Source organism: Lacerta agilis, chromosome 15 (genome assembly GCF_009819535.1).
Source record: "Lacerta agilis isolate rLacAgi1 chromosome 15, rLacAgi1.pri, whole genome shotgun sequence".
NCBI classification, from domain to species: domain Eukaryota; kingdom Metazoa; phylum Chordata; class Lepidosauria; order Squamata; family Lacertidae; genus Lacerta; species Lacerta agilis.
Genome location: NC_046326.1, coordinates 1,549,178 through 1,572,240, shown reverse-complemented (window position 1 = coordinate 1,572,240; position 23,063 = coordinate 1,549,178). Strand labels below are relative to the sequence as shown.

The following is a 23,063-nucleotide window of genomic DNA, read 5'->3' as shown; positions in this document are numbered from 1 at the left end:
CTTACTTACTTACTTAATTTATTTATTTACAGTGTACATAGTATTTGATCAGGGATGAATAAAGATTTCTTTGCACAGGAACGTACCAAACTGAGGACTTACCATATCAGCCAATGCAATGTAGAGAAACATTCCACCAGCTAAAGCAAAGATCCAGTTAGCAGAGAAGTGGCTGCCCGCCAATATCCCGAAGGCTAGCCCCACATAGCAGCAGCAAGCAGAGATGAAGTTGAAGAACAGCGCTTGCTGGATGGACATTCCAGAATTCAGCAGAATGACAAAGTCACCTGCATGACCAAGGACAATGGGAAGGAAGTGAAAAAGGAGAGATTGCATCAGGTCAGTGGGGTCAAAGTTTAATCAGATTCCTGTTCAATCAACAATAACATTTTGCATATCAAAAATATTTGTTTGATATACTTTCTCAGGTTTATGGGGATGCACGAAAGTGTTGGTTAAGCATTAAATTCTAATGACTCTATATATGATATACAGTTCAGACACCTCAAATTCACCAAAGCACTTCAACCACCTCCTTCAACTAGATCACCAGATAACCTTGGGGGGGGGGGCAACTACCTGGAAGGCTTGCAAAGAGAGCTGTAGTCTCCCAAGTCCTATTAAAACACAAGTGCTTGCATGGCCAACAGAAGCATTGCTGACCACTCTTAACAATCCTCCAAGCATCTGACTGGTCCAGTTTAATCCTCCTTTCAAAGGATCGGTTCACAGTGGGACACAAGTACATAAAACTAGTTTCTAGCAAAACCTTCACAAACGTGGCTCGTGCTGATGGGAGTGGGTAAGCAAAAACACCTGGCAGGTGCCAGGTTGCTGAAGGCTGCTCAAACACTACCATAAATTACTTGTAGCAAGGCCTACCAGAGAAAGGAGATGCCTGAAGGCCACATTCATTTTCTCTACACTTGGAGAAAATAACAAGGTTCCTGCAGTGTTGTGGTAGGGTTAAGCCTGCTTCCCCATGGTATTCTGGCACATGGTTAATAGGAGCTCCAGCATCCTTTGACAGCACACAGAATTTCACTGCACCCTCCACCCAAAAAATCTGTGCACAAAGCCATTTCTGCCTGAGGGTAGTGACTTGTTTCAACTAACCTTATTTTGAGACAAGTGTGGGCTTCTGCTAGTGTGACTTGTTAACTGAATCTGGCCCACACTTCTGTATCTTTTGTTCCCCTGCCCCCTCTGACCATAGCTGTCAACTTTTCCCTTTTCTTGCGAGGAATCCTATTCGGAATAAGGGAATTTCCCTTTAAAAAAAGGGAAAAGTTGACAGCTATGCCTCTGATGCATCTGCTACAGATATTAAGCTACTAACTAACTGTTCACGGGACTTCCCCCACCCAACACAAAATAAAGTGATTCCTGGGTCACAATCCTCAATGGCCCTACTCTGCAACCTCCTTATTAATTTACTTCAGGTATTTATATCCTGTTTAATATTCAGAATAAGGTGTATTTAAAAAATACAAAGAATAAGAACAATTGAAAGTTATCCCAGAATCAGAATGCTACCTTAAAAAGTCATTGTCAAGAGTCTGATGTTCAGCAGGGAGGGGCCTTGTCTAAGGTCAGGGAGGGAGGGAGGGAGGGAGTCCCACAGGACTGGGCCCAGCCATGCCTCTGACGCATGGGGACAACAAACCAGAGACTCTCTCCCCCAAAGATCTCAGTGCACTGTATAAGGAAACACTTCATTTGGCGGTGCATCTCAAACAGACACATCACCAGTGGACACATCCTCCCTGATTCTTCCAGGGGCAGAGACCGCATGTGCCTGTGCAACAGGTGCTGGAAGGCAGGAGCGTCTGGGGGCCGCTGCCCTTATGCACTGCTTGAGGGCTTCCCATAAGCATCTGGTTGCCCATTGTGGAAAACAGGATCCTTGACTAGACAGGCCGCTCTTACTTTCTGAATGTTTCTGAATGCCATTACAACAGAGAATTTCCCTATCCACTTTCTCTACACGAGGCATAATTTTATAATCCTCTGCAACATTCACCTTTAAATTGTCTTTTTTCTAAACTAAAAAGCAAGGAAAGTGCTCCCACCCTCACTGCACATATTATGGTTGTCTCTTTATTTGAACCTCTGTTTAGAAAAGGCTCTATACATGGTTCTGTCCTGTAGACATCAAGAGAATTTCTAGACACCACATCCTGGCATATGCTTCAGTCCTATCTCAGAGTTTGAGGAGCACATACCTAGCTCATGAGGAAATTCTTCACAGAGAATGGCCACAGAAGTGCTGATCCCCTGAAAGACTGACACGGTGAAGGAGGCACCAATGGCCAAGCCATCAATGAAATTGTGGAGGCCATCACTCAGGGTGATCATCCAAGCCAAGGTGCCAATGTCAGAGTAGCGCACGCCCTTCAGCCAATAGCAAGTGCTTTGAGAAGCTTGGAGGTCCTGAAAAGGCAGCAAATCAGTGCTTGAAACAAAGAGTTCTCTCATCAACTCCTGCAGTATATGAGCACATTTGCATGGACCCGGCATCATACAATGTGTACCCACTGCCACCTAGTGCCTACAACTGGAGATACAAAAGCACACTGATGCATCCATAATAACAAGCTTTGGGAAATGTGGAGCAGAGCAAGGAATTTAAAGTAGCAATGTCCTAACCAACAAAACGTGAAATGTAAACAGACTTCCAAAGTTGCCTCATCTCACCTCCCCACTCTACCCAAGCAAGCTGTTTGCGTGACAATTTTGTGGCATCGGGTTTGTTATTTTCCATGTTCTGCCAGTACATCAGTGCAAACCATCCACCTATGATTGTGCCTATATCCATCTGCTTCTGCAGAAATATGTCATCAGATGTCAGGAGCTGTCACAGCACACTGCCAATCTCCTAACTGGTTATGAAAGCAGAAGATGTTATGACTCCCTCTACCCTTTCCCAACAAAAGCAGACTAAGATATATACTAGGTGTTTTATCGTGGATCAGTCTTCCCATTAAGTCTATTTCTTGCAAACTAAGACAACTTAGTGGCGCTGTGGTCTAAACCACTGAGCCTAAGGCTTGCCAATCAGAAGGTTGGTGGTTCGAATCCCTGCGACAGGGTGAGCGCCCGTTGTTCGGTCCGTTCCTGCCCACCTAGCAGTTTGAAAGCATGTTAAAGTGCAAGCAGATAAATAGGAAACGCTCTGGCGGGAAGGTAAACGGCACTTCCGTGCGCTGCTCTGGTTCGCCAGAAGCGGCTTAGTCATGCTGGCCACATGACCCGGAAGCTGTCTGCAAACAAACGCCGGCTCCCTCAGCCTTTAGAGCGAGACGAGCGCACAACCCCCGAGTTGTCCGCGACTGGACCTAACAGTCAGGGGTCCCTTTACCTTTAAGACAATTTATCTCCATTAGTAGTATAGGTAGGTACCTGAACAGACAAGGAGCCAACAATCTTCTCATCAACAGATGGATTCTTGCATTCCAGGTCATTATTCTTGGTAGGGATTATGTGATCCAAGTCACCATTCTGCAGTTTTTCAGTGACCCCCTCCTCCTGGTCTTTCTTGGAAGGAAGGGTCTCAGTGCTATAGTGGCTGTGCCCATGATGATTCTGGGGGATACAAAGATTGAAGAACTGAAGGGGAGGAGGGAGAGAGACTTTCTGTTCCTCATCAGGCAATGGCGTTTCCACCTGCCTTGACCTCCCCCCCCCCACCCTTCCCAAGCTATGACTTTGAGCGCAGCAGCAGCAACAGCTGGGAAGAGAGGAGTTCAGGGATATTTTTGAAAAATTGTTTTATATGTTGTGTGTCTCTCAATCTGATCCTTTTAGATGGTTTCGTATATTTTGTGGTATTTTATGCATTGTGATTTGCTGTTATTTTTATTGATTATAGATTGGTAATTCTTTATTGTGGTTGATAAGTGTGAACTGTTTAATTATTATTTGCTAGTGTTTAATTTACTGTTTACTATAAGATTCTGATGTATTGTTGAATGTTGCTTTGTTTGATGTAAGTTGTTTATTTTAAAGATATTGTGACTTTTATATTGGATCAGATTGTTACTATTAATGTTTGATGTTTTGTGTTGTTGTGTTGGAAGCCACCCAGAATGGTTGGGGCAAGCCAGCCAGATCAGCAAGTAATCCTTCACCCCACACTGCACCAACACAGCTTAGGGCAGGGGTCAGAAAACTTACCTGGCCTCGGGCCGGTTCCTCCAGCACCAATCACGTGGTGGGCCAGAGGAGTGCGCCCCCATACACATGCGCACTCGCTTTTTCCGGTGCACTTCTGGCACGGCACCGGAAATAGCTTGTGCGGGTGTGCATGGGCCTCCACAAACCCGGAAGTGCACCGGAAATCACGCTTGCGCATGCGCACAAGCTATTTCTGTTGCCGCGCCAACCCAGAGATGGGCAGCCATGCCGCGCCAGTAAGAGCGGGCAGCGGGTTGCAGTGGCGGCCCGATAATTGGCTCGCTTGGGCCGTATGCAGCCTGCGGGCCTTAGTTTGGCGACCCCTGGCTTAGGGTATACTCCCTCACATTAAATTTTACTGGCTTTTCACCAGTAAAGCACCACACACCACACTTCTTTAATTCTTTAGTAACTTTCTGAATTCCACAACATTTATCTACAAGTTTAATGATCTCACAGTTCACAGACACCACAATATAGTATTTTTAGGGTAGTTCGCTGCTGACTTCTCTATCCTGAAAAGTACCATATTTTTCACTCCATAAGACACACTTTTTCCCTCCTAAAAAGGAAGGGAAAATGTCTGTGCATCCTATGGAGCGAAGGCACTGACTGCAGCGGGATCCCTCTGCCACAGGAGCCATGGCTCCCAGTGGCGAGGGAGGGGCAAACAGCCCGAAATCCTCCCAAGCAAAGCGAGAGCCCGGCTCAGCAGCGGAGAGGCTGTCGCTCTGCTTGCAAAAACGACAGCCTCTCCAGGGCTGAGCTGAGCTTGCGCGCCTGCCTTGCCTGCCTGCAATGGGCTCCTCCTTTACATCAAGCATAGCGCTTGCTTTAAAGGAGGTGCCCAAGGAAGGCAGGCACGGAAGGCAGGAGGAGCCCACGGAAGGCAGCAGCAAGCGGGGGAAGGGGCATCCTGAAAGTGGCGTCCAAAAGCGGCGCTTTTGGGATGCCCCTTCTTCCCCCCCTTCCTCCCCCCAAGCCTGCCCCTCTTGCTTTGCGGTGAGCCAGGAGGCTCCCAGCTCGCTGTCAAGCAAGAAAAGCAAGAGCCGCTTGGGCTTCTATCCTTCCTTCCTTCCCTCCCCCCTCTCTCTTTCACCCTTTCCTTCCTTCTTCCTCTTTCTTTCTTTCTTTCTCCCTTCCCTTTCTTTCTTTCTTTCTCTCTTTCACCTTCCTTCCTTCCTTCCTTTCTTCGTTCCTTCTCTCTCTCTCTCTCTCTCTATCTCTATCTCTATCTATCTCTCTCTCTCTCCATCTGTCTCTCACCCCTTCCTTCCTGCCTTCCTTTCCTTCTCCCTCTCCCAGTCCCTCCGCTGCCACTGCCTCCTCCGCTCCCACTCCAGCACCACCCTCCCAGCCTTTTAGAGGAGGAAAACCAGGAAAATATTTTCCCGTTTTCCTCCTCTAAAAACGAGTTGTGCCCTATGGTCCGGTGCGCCCTATGGAGCAAAAAATATGGTAACTCTCTGTGCCTACTGATTCATAAAAGGGCTTTTCATTTAGTATGTCGGCTTTGTAGGCTATAAAAAGCCTTTTTTCAACTGGAAGCAGTTGTATCAACTTTAATTTGTGTTTATATAGGAACCTTCAATGACATGACCCTGTTTATGAGATATGCTTTTTCATTGCAATATCCTTGTTGACTGTTCCATACATTATCAGTTAACATTAAAGCAGCTGAGCAAACCACCCTAACTCAAATGTTCTAGTTTTTTGAATCTGCTATTGGCACCAAATGTTTGAAAGTCCAAGGACTGAACCAAAAGGCCTGGAAGAACATTGAACTAGGCTGCGTGCATGAGAAGGAAGTGAACAGGAAGGGAAGTGGTTAAGAACTGGATTGTCTCTAAACCGTTTAGTGTTCTATTTTACACTATCATTTTGACAGACTTGAATGGTACTAAAAGGAAGCCTCACTGGACAATTGTATAAGAGAGAAAAACAGGACAATGATATGATCCAACAGTTTTTGGAGAAAAATGGAATGCGTAAGATACCAGAGGAGAAAAAAACTATACTCAATCTCCCCATTACAAAACAAGATATAGAAGAAGCAATTAAAGCAATGCAATTGGATAAGGCTCCAGGACCGGATGGTTTAACAGTGAAGTACTATAAAGTTTTAAAAGACTGGATGATTCAGCCAATGATGGAAGTATGCAACGAAATATTGCAGGGGAAGAGGGCACCAGAGTCTTGGAAGGAAGCCTATATTACTCTGATACCGAAGCCAGATACAGAAAAAACACAAGTCAAGAATTATCGACCAATCTCCTTGTTGAATGTAGATTATAAAATATTCGCAAATATCTTGGCCAAGAGATTGAAGGGCGTGTTAAAGGAGTACATCCACAATGACCAAGCAGGTTTTTTGCTGGAAAGGCACATGAATGGAAATATAAGAAATATAGTGGATGTGCTGGAAAGATTAGAAAAGAGAAGTAATACAAGAGCCATCTTGATGTTTGTTGATGCGGAGAAGGCCTTTGATAATATTTCTTGGAATTTTATGAAACAAAACTTTCATAAGATGGAGATGGGAGGTAATTTTATGAATGGAATAAATGCAATATATCAAGAACAGAAAGCAAAAATTATAGTTAACAATGTGGTTACAGAGGAAATAAGAATTGAGAAGGGAACAAGACAAGGGTGCCCACTATCCCCACTACTTTTTATTTCGGTCCTGGAAGTCTTATTAAATATGATTAGACAAAATGAGGACATTAAAGGAATAAGAGTGGGAGAAAGAGAATATAAAGTGAGAGCGTTTGCAGATGATTTGGTTTTAACCCTACAGGATCCAGAAAACAGTGCAGTGTGCGCACTGGAGACAATCCAACAATTTGGGCAGGTCGCAGGTTTTAAGTTAAACAAGACCAAAACGAAAGTTTTAGCTAAAAATATGAGCAAAGAAGAGAGTACAAGATTGGAAAGACAAACAGGGCTTAGTTTTGTGAAGAAAGTAAAATATTTGGGAGTTAATATGACTGTAAAGAATTTAAACCTATATAGAGACAACTATGAGAAAGTATGGAATGAGATAAAGAGAGATTTAGAAATGTGGACTAGATTAAGATTGTCATTATTAGGTAGAATTTCTGTGATAAAAATGAATGTCCTACCAAAAATGTTATTTTTGTTTCACTCGTTGCCAATTATAGACAAGATGGATTGTTTTAAAAGATGGCAGAAAGATCTAGTGAAATTTATCTGGCAGGGGAAAAAACCCAGAATTAAATATAAGATCTTAATAGATGCAAAAAATAGAGGGGGATTTTCCCTGCCAGATTTAAGAACTTATTATGAAGCAGCAGCTTTCTGCTGGTTGAAAGATTGGTTTTTGTTAGATAATGCTGATGTATTAGATTTAGAAGGACATGATAATGTCTTTGGATGGCATGCTTATTTATGGTATGACAAAAGCAAAGTACATAGTGAGTTTAAGAAGCATATAATTAGAAATTCGTTGTTTAAAATTTGGATGAAATATAAGGTTTTCATAGAAAGCAAAACACCCAGATGGTTGTCACCTTTGGAAGCTAAGGCACATAAAAGTAAAAATTTGGATCGACAATGGCCGAAATATAAAGACATTTTGATACAAGAAGGACAGAATTATAAGTTAAAAACTTATGAACAATTGAAAGACCAAGTTACGAACTGGCTACAATATCATCAGATTAATGAAACATTCCAAGCAGATAAGAAGGTTGGTTTTCAGATAGAAAAATCCAAGTTGAAGACAGAACTACTAGAACCGAAAAGTAAAAATCTTTCCAGAATGTACAATTTATTATTGGGGTGGCATACGCAAGATGAGTTGGTGAAATCGGCTATGATTAAGTGGGCAAAAGACCTTGGGCATAACATTATGATGGAGGATTGGGAAAGACTGTGGAACCAGAGTATTAAATTTACAGCGTGCAGTTTACTAAGGGAGAATTTTATGAAGATGATTTACAGGTGGTATTTGACCCCTGTTAAACTTGCAAAAATGCATCAGGGACTAAGTAAGAAATGTTGGAAGTATAAGCAATCCGAAGGAACTTTCTTTCATATGTGGTGGTTGTGCCCTAAGGTGAAGGACTTTTGAGAAAAGATTTATAATGAGTTGAAAAAAATACTTAGATATACTTTTAAGAAAAAGCCTGAAGCCTTTTTGTTAGGTATTTTAGGTAAAGACATTTTGAAATGTGATAGAAATTTAGTGTTGTATGCCACAACAGCAGCAAGAGTTGTAATAGCAAAAAACTGGAAATTGGAAGAACTACCTACTATTGAACAATGGCAGATGAAGATGATGGAATATATGGAGCCTGCAGAAATGACCGGGAGAATCCGTAACCAGAGAGAGGACGCGGTGGAGAAAGAATGGAGAAAATTTAAATTGTATTTGAAAAAACATTGTAATATTTAAAATTAATGTGTGTTTGGAAAATAAGGATAGGCTGTCAATTTTAAGTTGAAACAATTAAGGAGAATTTTAGGAATATATGGATTTTAGAATAGATTTGGAAATTGTTTTAGATAAGAATAGTTTTAGATGGTAAAGTGTTGTATTTATTTTTTTTAAGAGATAATAGTATGTATAAAATATGTGAGGAAACTAAATTTGGAAGTTACGTGAAATATTCTAAAGGGACACAAATAAGGGGAAACAGGAGGAAGTCCGAAAAAGATGATAAGAAAAAAGTAGATTTTTGGTAAGATGATATATTTTTGTTTTTTTCTTTCTTTCTTTTTTCTTTCTTTCTTTGATGTATTGTATTTTTGTAGTTGTGTTACTTTGTTTTTCGTTTGTTCTTTTGTAGTTGTTTTTGTTGATGTTTTTTGAGTTTTTGGGAAAATCAATAAATATTATTTAAAAATAAAAATAAATAAATAAATAAAAGGAAGCCTCACTGGAATACCTTTGGAAGCTTTTGTAAAGATTGCTATTACAAAAGCTGCCATTAGAGAGGATGGCAGAGGGATGCTATATATGCCAATGTCATGGGTTCAGCAAAGTCCTATTTTGCATTCTTTCAGAGCTCTGTTTGTCCTGGTGACTTACTATTTAACATTTAAAATTGTAGCTGGCCATGTTGGTCCATTAGGTCAAAATAAAATAAAATCCAGAATGCACAGTATGGTAATGTTTCTCTTAGCATCAACCAAAATGTCAGAACACTGTGAGCAAGCTTACAAGTCCCTTGGAACTCTTTATATCAGGCCTGATGTTAAACACAGTACTGGGGGCAAGGGGAGGAGTAAAGGCTAGGCATTATGATGGCACCACAAAGTCTGCAGGGTTGTTGTTTTTTAGCACTCTAAAGATGGAAAGGAAGAGCAGATGTAGTTGGAATAGCCTCAATAGATGCAAGACAGACTGCAGGATGGACTCTGGGCTTCTGAGACTAAGAAGCAATAATCCAGTCTAGATCCCTTGAGAGTTAGAGATGGAAATCAGTGGACGATGGCAGGATGAGGCAGACTCTAACCTGACCTGGTTGCCGCTGCATACTGGGACAGAGAGAAATGAGGTGCCGGCGAGCTCACATGGTGGCAGGAGCGCTTGGTAGGCTCTGCTAGCGCATGCGCATTGTGCTGACCTTGCTGTCATCTTGCCTCTCTTGGCATCCAGCCATGATGCAGGCAACTGTAAGTTAGGTGAGTGCAGCTGCCTCACCCTGCTGTCTGCTATTGGTCAGAAGCAGAGAGAAGCATGGCATCCTACTAGTTTGGGTGTGGGTTCACATTATCTGCAAAAGCTCTGGAGGAATCTGCATTGGCAAATAAGCTTTCCTGAAAAACAGCTGGCTGCAAACAGTGCCCTGAAATATGTAGCCGTGAGAGAGTACTGGACATATTCTGGCACACACAGAGTGACAGCTAAATCCAACAGGCCACACAAAACTAGGGTACTCTCAAAAATGCATCCCCAAATAGTTGAAGGTACAGGGTTGGTACTGGATCCATCAAGGCTCTTCAACAGGCAGGTCAATGTGACCGTAAAAATAAATTCATTCATTCATTCATTCGTTCCTCCCTCACCGTGTCTTTCTGCTTGAGAAGCATCTTCAATATTTTCTCTGTGAAAAAGAACAAGTAAAAGCCCCCAAAGACAACAGCAGATTTGGAGACATAATCATCTTCCCGAGGATTGAATCCAAAGGCCTGTGGAGTAGGGGCAGGAAAAGGTAAGTGAAAAGTATACTTAAATAACAGCACATTTATGCAGTCTACATTGCCTCCCGCCTGTTTCAATCCCTCTAAGAGAAGGCCTAAGAGAAAGTAAAAAGCTGCAGAGCATAGGAATTTATCACTTGACCTACAGAAATATATATTAATGGCAACTGTCTGCTCCCTGAATTCACATTATGGCAGCAATAAACCTGTGCCAAGTGAGATGTGGGTTCACACTGTTGAATGCTTCTCCACAGGCACATGTTCCTTTCATATAGAAACCATGTCTGACAGAGGTCTAGGCTAGAAACTTGCTGTCTGATTGGCTGGTTTTCTATATGTGGTGAATTAAAAAAACATGGAGTAGTATTCAGCCATGTAAATCCACATCTGCAAAGTGGTGCAACTCAGACATAGGTTTTACCACTTCCTAAAGCAGAAAATCATCTGACCAGAGCTCATTTGTATCTCACCTGGTGTAAGAACAAGAGGGATTCCACTATGACCCACTGATTCATTGACTCGCCTCCTATGACTCAGACTTATACAGTTTTTTTTCTTATTGTGTGAAGGCCACTTTCCCTCCCCTTTCTAGATAAGATATGCTCCTTTCATTACAAAGGAAAACATCCCAAGAACATGCCATTGAAGTTAGTCAAGTATTTTATGAGGAGGCAACCAGCACCACAAAGGCACTGTGCAACCACCAATGGCTTCTCACTTTCCTATCTAACTCCTAAGCCATAACTAGACCCTCACACACAACTACCTTCTCTGACCACCACCCACCCCTTTTTCTGACTTATGATTAGGACTAGCAGTCCTTTTCTGTTTTCCATTCTTCATATTGTCTTTTCCTTCAGCCTCAGTTTCCTTAGGACAATGCAACCTGCTCTCCTCCTATTTCCCCCTCCCTTTATTCTGTTTTTACCTTGCTTGCTCTGCTCACCCTTCTATTCTCTGTCTCCCAGCTTGCAAGCCAGGGACCAGCACCAACACTTCCCCAGCCAGCTCTTTATATTGGCTGTGGAAGCACTGTGAGGATCCAAACCCCATGGCTTCCCCCACAGCTTCATTTCTAGCCTGCCTCCCCCTCCATCGGAAGGCACCACCCAGGAAGCAGCACATGCTCCTGACAGCAGGTGCCATCTGTGCAGCCTTATGTACGTACCAGCACAGGAGCCTTGTCTTTAAAGGCATGAGATTGACAAAGACCTCTCAGCATGGGAAATGTCATTATCTTAACTGGCCCTTGCTTTCAGACTGTTGCAGTCAGGCGTGAGTTAGCTTCCAAGCCATTTTTAACTTCTTCTGACATTGTAATACTGAAGCAGGTGTAGCCAGCTGAGTTTTCCTGCAGGCACTGCTGCACTGCAATGTCCGTCAGCCCTAGCCAGCAGAGCCAACAGTCAGGGATAATGGGAGTTAGATTTCAAGATTCTCTGGAGAGCAGCATGCTGGCTACCACTACTCTAAAGAGTGAAAACCCAAGGAAATGCCCCACTAAGTTTTTTAAGTGCCAAACGGTTCACAACTCATCCAAGACCACCAGCACAATATCACTTTTCTACTAGACTTCCTCTCACCACAGATGACACAAAAACAGCCACACAAGGAAGGCCAAGAGGCCCTAGTCATACCTCAGGAATGAGCTGGAAGAGGGCATTGGAGTAGAGAGTACCAATCGCCAGAGCTATGAAGTAGAGGAGCAGTCGCTTGTAAAAGGTCTTCTTCATGAAAGGCACCACACTGGCTCCAACCAAGGAGCAGAGGGAGATGACAGTCACACAGAGGAAACCATAACCCCAGACTGTGGTGTGAATGCCAGCACACACACCCCAGTGAAATCACAGGTGGGATGAGGTGCCATGGAAGTCAGGACACAGGAATACACAGAAATGAATTTAAATCAGAGAGAGAGAGGAGAGGGAGGGAGAGAGGAGACTTCATTAGTGATTGATGTGTAATTGGATATGGCTTTAAGCATGCTGGGAGTACCTAGTGTACTATGGCTCTGGAACTCCAGCAAAGACAATTGTGCACCTCCAATAGGTTTCATCATGGGACATTTGCACCCATATGAGATATGGAGGAGAGCAGTCCCTTCACAAGCAAGGTGGAGACTTCCACTTTCTAGAGAGTGGTATCGCTCCGTATCTCATTTATTCTGTAGTCAGCCCTGTAATTCCATTCAAGCCGTCCCTAAGCGATGCTTCAGATCACAACTGTAAGACATCCATACCATAGTTGATGAGAGCATTTAACGTCCCTAGCTCACCAGCCTGCTGGTGGGGCTGTCCAGTCACGTTTTTCCTTTTTTTTCTAGCACAGGGACAATGCCAGAGTTCCAGTGTCATGAAGAGCACCTGTTTTACTCTCAGCATCCTACACCCCCCACCATCATGGTCTGTTGCCTGGCCAGAGTGAACAGTTACTTGCCTGTACATATAATACACATGTGGCCATACCTACCTAGCAGATGGGCATCTGTAGAATTACAGAGTCTCTGTTGCCCAACTACAGAAAGTCCCCAAAGTCCAACTAAGTGAGTGATGCAATTGCACACTAGTTGTTCTTCCAGGGCAGGCAACTTAACCATGGAGGTGAAGCATATACAGTAATTTCTGTTACAGTTTGATCACAAATATAATTTTGTTTTCAAGCAACACATTCCTCTCCCCTCATCAGACGCACAGTTTTGGAGCTGAAAATACCGTAAATTTAAGAGGGAATATACAGTAGTATGTCATGCCTTGGACAGGCAGTAAATTAGCTATACAACATAGTAGCTTCAAAAATCCTGGATAGTATTGCTAAGATTTGTTACCTTAGCCTTTTTCAATGGAAGAAGCCAGTTGGTGAGGTGGCCAGGACAGACAGCAAAAGTAGTCCTGGGTTCAAAGGGTGGCTCTTTCATACCATGGACAAACCAATGCCCACAATTTTAGAAGTTTGCGGAACTGCAAACACTGTCCCCCAAATGTCTACCACAATATGCAAAGTCAAAATGGAAGATAAAAACAGAGCAAGTGAAGGAGACATGGGTTACAAACTCCAAAATCAGGAAGTAGAGTTCTTGTTTGTATTTAAGCAGCCCCAGAACATGCAATTCAAACAAAAGTATGTCAAGATTAAATCTGGCAAAGTCCATCACTGCATCAAGAAAACTCTTTTTTTTGTTGGTAAAATCAGATCAATTATTGAAAGAGAAGCCAAGAAAAAACATAGAAGATCCTTCTCCAGAATATTGGTGTCCCTTTGCAAAACAGTCTCTGAAGCTGACAGCCACACTTTCCCCCCTACCTACTCTCATTCATCAGGCTGGTGAATGAACTTCACTACTGGAAGGACTCAGCCTTCAGAAACAGTCCACACACAGATCCAGATTAATGTGCACCTCTTCCTCTAGGTCATTCGAGGCAACATCTACTTTAGCTGGCTAGGTTTAGGTAAAAGGTACTATTTTCCATTGTTTCAATGAAGTTGCCCTCACAACGTTCCCAAAGAAATATTGTACTAGTTAGCAGGAATAACCAAAAAAAACCCACATCCCTTTTCACACTTTTGCACAACTGAAGAAACCTCTCACTCAGAGCACAACCCACCCCTTTCATGGAAGTCAAGGGGCAAAATCCACAAGGTGCACTTTAAAATCACCCTGCTGCTCTGGATGACTGTGAATGGCAAGAAACAAGGACCAGGAGAGTGGTGCTAAGCTTCTGCACTTGAAATGAGGAAACAGAAATTATGGCTCAAGAAAGTTCCCAAGATGTGCTCTGAGCAAGCACAGAACTCATGTATGCAAGCACAGAACTCATGTTTGCTCTTTTTCTCTCAGCTGATCTTAGGAAGCTTCCTGATGCTCAGAAGAGAAAAGGTCATCCTCAAAAGGAATCACTGGGCAGGGCAAGCTTCCCCCTCTCTCTAAACCAGGCATCCCCAACCTTCGGCCCTCCAGATGTTTTGTACTACAATTCCCATCATCCCAGACCACTGGTCTGTTAGCTAGGGATCACGGGAGTTGTAGGCCAAAACATCTGGAGGGCCGCAGGTTGGGGATGCCTGCTCTCAACTGTGAGCAGCCTATCAGCAGAGAACCTAGTGACAGGAAAAGTAGATTGTGACTCAGTCCATGTGTCTGTGTCTTACTGCACCTCTGGGATCAGCTGGAACAGTGCGTTAGAGAACAATGTCCCGATGGAGAGCGCGATGAAATACGTTAGGATTCGGGCGAAAAAGACCTTCTTGGTGCAGGGCACGATGAAGACGCCAAGTAGGGAGGCCAGGTTAATCAGTGAAACACTGAGAAATCCAAAGCCCCAGACTGTGAAACAAATAGAAAGGAGGGCCAGTTTACCCAAATAATTGAAAACAGGAAGGGTCCTCTATAGACAGCCAAAGCTGGGAAGGCTGAAGTTGATCTCACTGGAAATATGGTCTTATTGCAATTCTCTAGGAGCTTAAGATGGACAGCACCAGGATAGCCAGAGGACAGAAGCGTAGCCTCTGAGTTCTTCTCAAGTTGGTATTGAGAGTCATACTCAATACCAACTCAATATCAGGATCTATTAAGAAACTGAAAACATGATGTAGAGGCAGCAGGAATTGTGATTTAGGATTTCAGGTAGCTTAAAAATATTACAATTTGATACAAAACAAGGTTCATAAGACAAAAACTGAACAGAGTACGCTGCCGTTCAGGTTACATTAGTGAGGAATTTGCTTAGATCACCCAGGATGTAGCCAGTTGAAACTTGCCATCGCTCATTGACTGGCAAAAAGAGATTTAGATTAACCATTTTTAAAACTCATTAGATAACACGTTTACAATCTATGTTGCTCATTAACTGCAGGCCCAAATTTTCTGGCTTCAGGCAACTTCTGTGAACAACAGGAAGAAGAAAGCTGAAAAGAATAATCATATTACATTAATCTCACTTCCTTATTTCTGGAATGTCAACAATAGACTCTTTAGGGTCACTTTTGACCTCCTTTTGTGTGTATAAACCTACGAGGTTACTCAAAATCTGTGACAGGCCATATCTGGAAGGTTTGTTCACCAAATTCCAGCAAGGGAGATGATCTTGAGGCAGGTGAAGCTTTCTTATAATGCTTCTTTGTGGATGGCTTTGAGAGGGTCTAAGGCATCCAACTCTTTTCCTCTTCTAACACTAATGTAGACTTACTTCCCCGATCCACAGATTCTTATATACAGCGGCAGATTGTATGTAAACAATTGAATGTGTGGATTTCTGCATATTTGCCTGTGAGACACATTGCTGGTGCTGGGTTGAGGAGCCACAGCAGGCAGAGGAAGTGTAGAAGGAACCCTCCTCCCAAATTCAAAAAGTCTGTGAAATAAAAGTGGAAACTTAACAGTGAAAATGTATGCACTAAGCAAATCCTTTTTTCAAACAGACACACACATACATATTTAAAGTAAACCCAGCTGGAATCAGAGCTGGATGAGACCTCAGAGGTCATCAAGGCATCACGTTCAATGCAACTGCTTCCCAGGTACCTTACCTGATTCCAACCCGTCTTATTCTGAAGAGCCTCCATAACAGTTGGACCTGTTCTATTGACATTTCTGGTTATCTTGCCTAAACCCATTTTGCTCTTGTAGGGATTTGAAAAAATTACCGTATTTTTTGCTCCATAGGGCGCACCAAACCATAGGGCGCACCTAGTTTTTAGAGGAGGAAAACCAGTAAAAAATATTTTTCTGGTTTTCCTCCTCTAAAAGGCTGGGAGGGGGGACGGAGGGATGCTGCTGGTTCTTCCCCGCCAACCCCATAGCAAAAACAAGCCTGCTTTGGCAAACAGGGTTGATGGGGAGCAACCAGCAGCATCCCTCTGCTGCCGCTGCCCGCACCTCCGCTGCGTTCAGGGGTGACAGAGCGTGAAAGAAAGAGGGAGAAGGAAGGAAGGAAGGAAGGGAGGGAGGGAGGGAGGGAGGGAGGGAGGGGTGAGAGAGAGAAAGAGAGACAAGGAAGGAAGGGGGGAGGAAGAGAGAGGGAAAGAAGGAGGGAGGGAAGAGAGAGAGAAGGAAGGGAGGAAGAGGTGAGAGGGAAAGAGAGAGGAAGGAAGGAAGGAAGGAAGGGGTGGTGTGTGGGAGAAAGAGAGAGAGAGAAAAAGAAAGAAGGGGGAAGGAAGCCTGCTCTTGTGAGAGGTGGCAGTGGGGTGAGTGCCCTAAAAGGAGCGCTTTCGGGGCGCTGATCCCATTGCCACCTCTCGCAGGGGCAACCGTGTCTCCCTTCTCCTCGGCTCGCTGTGGGGCGAGTGGAGGAAAAGCGGCCCAGACAGAGCCCTCCCTCGCCGCTCGCCCCAAAGCAGCAAGGTTAGGCAGGAGCTAGGTAAGTGTCTCCTGCGCAGCCCTGCTGCTCCAAAGCAAGCCGCGAGGGAGGGAAACGGAGCCCTCCCTCGTGGTTCGCCCCAAAGCAGCGATTTCAGGCTGCTCGCCCCTCCCCCGCCGCTGGGAGCCACGGCTCCAGTGGCAGTGGCATCCCTCCGCTCGAGGGATCCCGCTGCCGTCCAGTCCCTTCGCTCCATAAGACGCCTAGACATTTTCCCTTCGTTTTTAGGAGGGAAAAAGTGCATCTTATGGAGCAAAAAATATGGTATATCATGTCTCTGCAAAATCTGTTCTTCTAAGAGCAGAAGAGACAAGGCACCTGTCCTTGGGATGCAATGTTCTCCTGCTATTCTTTGCAGCTGTAACATTTACATCCACCAAGACTGAAGTGTTTCATCGTAATTACATCTACTGGAACCTGACTATGAAGGATCCAGCCTGCTTGTTGAAATGGCAGAATCCTTCACACCTGCAGATCTGACTCTTGCGTGAGGACTCAAGGTTGGAGTGCTTACTCATGAGTAGATCCACAGGCAAAGGTCCTCCTGTTCTCATAACATGTGTTGCACAAAACATCCCAGAAAAGCAAATCTCTCCATCAAGAAACAGGCATTCCATGGATCAAACCTGGAAGTGAAACACTTGGTCAGGATCTGCTGTTAACAAGCAACTAAGGCGACCATCCATTCATCTTTTCTGTACACCCAGTACATCAGGCTTCATCACTGCATTGCTGTTCACTGAAATTTGTGCAAATTTATTTGTGCCTTTTAAAAATGGGTGACTCCAAAGTGAATACAATACCTCTGCTGAAGCGCTGGAAGCACCAAGTAGATTCAGAAGGGACTACAAACACTATTTCATCTTTGCCTGTATTTGCAACTGAAAATAGTGTTGGCCTGGGTTTGTTTTTTATCCTGTTGCCCGAGCAGAGGGTTTCAGCCTCTGGCGAAGGTTTTAAATATTATAGGTTGTTTTGGAATTGTATTTTTATGTGTTGGGCCAATGGCCGTAAATAAAACTTACTTACTATCCTGTTGCCTTTTTGTTTAATATTCCTGTAACACCTCAATTCTGACTCATACCCATCTTAAGATCTACTAAAACGGTTGTCATTACTGGCTCTTCTGCAAATACCCACCAGCAGGGACGACCTCTTATTTACATACTGAGGTTTTCTTCTCAATAGATAGTATTTCCAAGTTTTCTATTTTGTCATACAGTGCAATCCTGTATGTGTCTACTCAGAAGTAACTCCACTGAGTTTAAAGGGACTTATTCTCAGGTAAGCAAGTATAGGACTACAAGCCTAACTTGCATAGTTGATCTCTGTTACCTGGTGGTTGGCATAGTTCCTTAACTAGGGGAAAGTGTGTTATATATGGTTCATTAATTGTGGACCCACATTTCCTGTCCACAAACAGGAAGATCTGTGAATTCACAAATTTGTGAATGATAAAATTGAGAGTCAGCCTATAGGCTGTTCCAATGTGTGTAAAGGTGTAAACACCATGGGTGGTATCAAGCTAAGTTCTACTTAGAATATCCACTAAAATTAATAGATCTAAGTTAATCATACCTGTTAACTTCAGTAGGTCTGCTCTGAGCATGACTAACACTGAATGCAACCTCATGCTTTATTCTGCACAGCCTAAACAATTCCAATTTTACCTTTCATTGAGAGCGATACCTGTACTTCCAAAGGCCCACTTTCACCTGTAAGTATGCAGCAGCCAGCATATGTATGGAGCTGCCTTGACAGCACTGACAGCTCAATCTGGAGCACAATGAAATTATACTGGAGGAGGGGGGGATTTTAGATCAACTGACATTTCCTAGGCAAGGACACAACAAGAGTAGGGTGTATGGGGCATTATGTCAACCTGTACCTGGAAAAGGAAATCCCATTAAGAACAACAGTTTACAGTTCTGGTTGACATTCCATTTCTACAGCAATTTGCAGGAGAACAAGGATGGTCAGGATTTGAAGGCATTTCTCAGGAAGCTTTCTCTTTAAAAGACTAGCTGTTAAACTTTTGCTAGCCTAGCTGGCTGGGTTATAACTGCACAGACACACCTTCTGTGGAACTGGGCTTCCCCTCTTCTGTCCTCTCATCTTCCTCATTTTCCAGGTTCTCAGACATGCATGCCCTTGACTCCAGCTGCTGCAGGATGGTTGGGCAGAACTCTCGGAATTCACTCTTGCCAAGGCTGGAGTCTTCACTCAGATTGTGGGTTGCAAAGAGCTCTGAGGAACTGAAGCACTATAGGACAGAGAGCAAAGCGTGGTAAAAATCCAAGAGCTGTGCATTTTGATAGCATGCACACCCTGAAGGCTTCCCAGTGAGCTTTACTGATCCATACTTGCTGAAGACCACAAATTATGCACTGCCTCCTGCCACCATTCTAGCTCCTTTTGGCTCCTGCTCCTCCTGAACTGTTTTTATTCAAGCTGGTGAGTATAAAAACATAGCAGTTTTATGGTGCTTGAGGGCAGGGTCTTGTTTGTAGAGATCTTATATAACCATTCCAGGAGGCTTTTCAGATGGCGAGTAGGGTGAATATGTCTTAATACTACTAAAACTGCAACATATATATACACCATATTTTTCTGTGTATAACACGACCCCGTGTATAAGACGACTCCTACTTTTGGGAGCCCAAAATTAAGAAATTAGTTTTTAAAAGTTGTTCTGCTTTTGGGGGAAATCGCTTTTTTGGGGGGGCGATACCCCACATCTCGGCACAGCCTCGCCTCGTCTCACCTTTTCAGCCTCAGCAGGTAAGAGCTGGTGGCGCTGCAGCCTAGCTCCCTCCTCACCTCAGCACTGCCTCGCCTCTCCAGCCAGCGCCCTGAATACACTCAGGAGATGTCAGGAGCCGTGAGCTGACCCAAGACTTACCATATAAAACTGTGTATAAATGACCCCAAATTTTTCACTGAAAAAATTGGGAGTCATCTTGTACATGGAAAAATATAGTATACACACCCATACATACATGGAAAAATATAGTATACAAAATACAAGATAAAAGCACAAATAAATATTAATAATAATAATAATACTTTTAAATATTTCTAAGATAGCATCTGCAATGAATAATAAAGTAATATGGATACTACTGCTGCTAAACAATAATTGGGTGCTGATTTTGACCATTAACACCCTAAATGGTCCAGACCTGGGCATGCCATAAACCATCTTTCCCTGTATAAACCTACCTATAACAGGGAGACCCTGCCCCTCCTCCACTAGAAAGAAGCAAGGAGGGTAGTGATGCTGAACGGGGCCTTCTCAGGGGCAACACCAACATTACAGAACTTGCTCCCCAGAGAGGTTCGTATTTTTTGCCTCTTCTCTGTTAACTTTTAGGTGTCAGTTCAAGACAGTTTTATTTCAGAAAGCTTTCAAGATCAATTGAGTGGCTTAATGAAAGGTGTCCCACTTTAGACCCTTTAGGTTTTATCATTTTAATATTTTTCAGTGGCATGCATTTATAACAGCCAGGTTTTTAGCATTAGTAGGGTGATTTGTGGACCCACTCACTACCTTCAAAAGTAGGACAGAAATAGCTCATATAAATACATTACCCAGGAGATGTTTCTACGCTGCTGCTCTGTGCGACTAATGTTGTTCCTTCCAACTCCCACATCAAGGCGATTCAACAGGGATTTGAGCTGCTGCAAAGTGAGCTTGTCATGTTTGCCATACCGGAGGAAGAGGTCTTGCAGGAAGGAATCTGCTGTGATAGAAGTCTGTGACAAGGCTCCTGAGCTGGCCCACACAGAGCATGCAAAACCCAGCAGGCAAAGTTGAAGGGGCAAGACGCATTTCCAGGGACCCACATTCCAAAACATGGCAAAAGTTCTGAAAAGAGACACGTGCACACGAATCAGTACGTATCAGTCAGTGCAATACACAAGCCAATTCCAGCCACACTAATCTCATGTCTCCTGCTACCAAATTAATAATTAGATATCCTAATTGCAAGCAACCCAGTTCCAGCAAATCCTACTTGCAACAACTGTCAAGTCACATTGATTACAGAGTGCCAGGATCATGCAGACTTCGGACTAATCTTTAACCCAAACATTCATTTGGCAACTCATATCTTAATTTTTACCACATATTTGTTTCAACCCATCTTAGACCCCCTGTAGTACATCCCAGAACACCAGATGGAGACCAATGAGCTGGATGGACCATGTTCTAATTCAGCAAAGTGCAGCTTCGTATATTCCTCCGAATGGTCAAGGCATTAAAGGTAAAGGGACCCCTGACCATTAGGTCCAGTCGCGAATGACTCTGGGGTTGCGGTGCTCATCTTGCTTTACGGGCCGAGGGAGCTGGCGTTGGTCCGCAGACAGTTTTTCTGGGTCATGTGGCCAGCATGACTGAGCCGCTTCTGGCGAACCAAAGCAGCGCACAGAAACACTGTTTACCTTCCCACCGGAGCGGTACTATTTAGCTACTTGCACTTTGACATGCTTTTGAACTGCTAGGTTGGCAGGAGCAGGGACCGAGCAACGGGAGCTCACCCCGTCGTGGGGATTCGAACTGCCGACCTTCTGATCGGCAAGCCCTAGGCTCTGTGGTTTAACCCAGGTCAAGGCATTAGAAATGAGCAAAAAGAGAAATAATGTCACAGAATTTCACTTAGAGGAAGCAGCACAAAACTGGATACAAAACTTCTTAACAGGGACACCATCTGATGAGATGAATCAAATACTAAATTCAGGAGAAGTGTGTGTCTACTGGAAGTTTTTGCACTTTGCAAAACACACTGCCTCTGAACCAGAGAAGAATTATATTTCCACACCCATTCACTACACTCATGGCCATATTGAACATAATTTCTGCTGATGTGTGGCAGACTTTCGTCTCCTGTGGAGTCTGACCCAGAGCAGCATTGTACCACAGCCAGACAGATTGTGGTCAAAGCTATCCCTGAAATGGCAAGGCCCACCAGGACTGATCTGGCCACCAAGGAGACTTAATCTTCCCTGGCAGCACAGCAAGGCAGGAAAGGAAGGGGTTACGAGTCACCTCTCCCAACACAATCCTGATAAACTGAGCAGGGGCTCCCCACTCCCTGTGCTGTTAACATTCACTGCTTTATTAAAAGGGGATAGACATTCTCATAGTCTTAAGAGCTTAGTTCAACTCCAAGATCTTTGTTTCACAAAAGTGTCAGGAATTCCTTAAGAAATGAAGTCAGCTTGGGGGGGGGGGGGTTGGGAGGAGCTAAGTTCTTTGTACAAACAAGACCTTAGGTGGAATGCTGGGCCAGTTTAAATTCCTGTTTTCCTAAATTGCCTCTGGCCATTTTCTTTTTTCTAGGCATGGTGGCTGAACCTAGCGAAGCTTTTCGGAATACACTGTTAGCTCCATACAACGTAATATAACCAGTAACAATGTACATAGTGGTATGCTCCTCTTTTCTGTTGCTCCAAGAGGAGGACCAAATTACAAAGAAGGCTACAATACCAAGTGGGAGGCTTGTGTTAAATTTTACAGCACTCAATATAAAGTCTCTAAGAGGTTTAGATAAAAACAATAAAAATACAAACATTCCGTAAATTTCCAAGAAACTACAGGGTAGATGAAAGCAAAACACAACTGTATATCACAAATACAACTGAGCAGTGTATAAAACAAAATAAAAATTAAGACACCATAGGTCAGGAAAGCTTGGGTATACCTCTGGGTATAGTGTGGTGTATAAATTGAATAAATTATTATTATTATTATTATTATTATTATTATTAATTTAAAGAGACCTTTAAAGGATGTGCTGCTTCCTGAAGGAGGGAACTCCAAAGGAAGTGTGCTGTTCGCCCAAAATCAATCAATTTATTTATTGCATTATCCATATGGCCATAGCACATAGTAAAAGACCAGGCAGTGGCCTGGCACGTTTGTACAAAGAATTCTACAAATGCAGTTAAAACATTAGATGTAAAATCATGCTGGATAATACAAATAAAATAGAGAGCAATAGCAGGGCATGTCGACAGTTTCCATGTCAGGAAGATACATAGGACTAAGGCTAAGGCAAGTTAGCCGAAAAGGTGGTCTTGAGTTTCAAGGCCTGTAATGTATAGATAATAATAATAATAATAATAATTTATTATTTATACCCCGCCCATCTGGCCGGGTCTCCCCAGCCACTCTGGGCGGCCTCCAACAAATATCAAAATACAATACAGAGTCACAAATTAAAAACTTCCCTAAACAGGGCTGCCTTTAGGTGTTTTCTGAATGTCAGGTAGTTGTTTATTCCCTTGACTTCTGACGGTGAAATCAAGGGGTTGGCATCTGCCAGTAAGTATTTCATGCGGTCAACATCCCTGGCGATAGTT

The 23,063-nt window shown here is 43.5% G+C and overlaps 1 protein-coding gene across 2 annotated transcripts in view; it reads right to left on the bottom strand.

Moving 5' to 3' along the window:
* Positions 1 to 23,063, bottom strand: part of SLC39A14 (solute carrier family 39 member 14) — a 44,348-nt gene that overhangs the window by 1,945 nt on the left and 19,340 nt on the right. The window contains exons 2-8 of one of the 2 annotated variants that reach the window (XM_033172613.1): positions 20,292 to 20,568; positions 18,777 to 18,963; positions 14,499 to 14,668; positions 10,213 to 10,335; positions 3,403 to 3,585; positions 2,226 to 2,433; positions 103 to 287 (exon numbers count right to left, since the gene is read on the bottom strand). In XM_033172613.1, the coding sequence (XP_033028504.1) occupies positions 103 to 287; positions 2,226 to 2,433; positions 3,403 to 3,585; positions 10,213 to 10,335; positions 14,499 to 14,668; positions 18,777 to 18,963; positions 20,292 to 20,558 (1,323 nt within the window). In that variant the 5' untranslated portion in view covers positions 20,559 to 20,568. Of the gene's footprint in view, positions 1 to 102; positions 288 to 2,225; positions 2,434 to 3,402; positions 3,586 to 10,212; positions 10,336 to 11,984; positions 12,155 to 14,498; positions 14,669 to 18,776; positions 18,964 to 20,291; positions 20,569 to 23,063 lie in introns of both variants that reach the window. The other variant, XM_033172612.1, reaches the window with a different exon arrangement.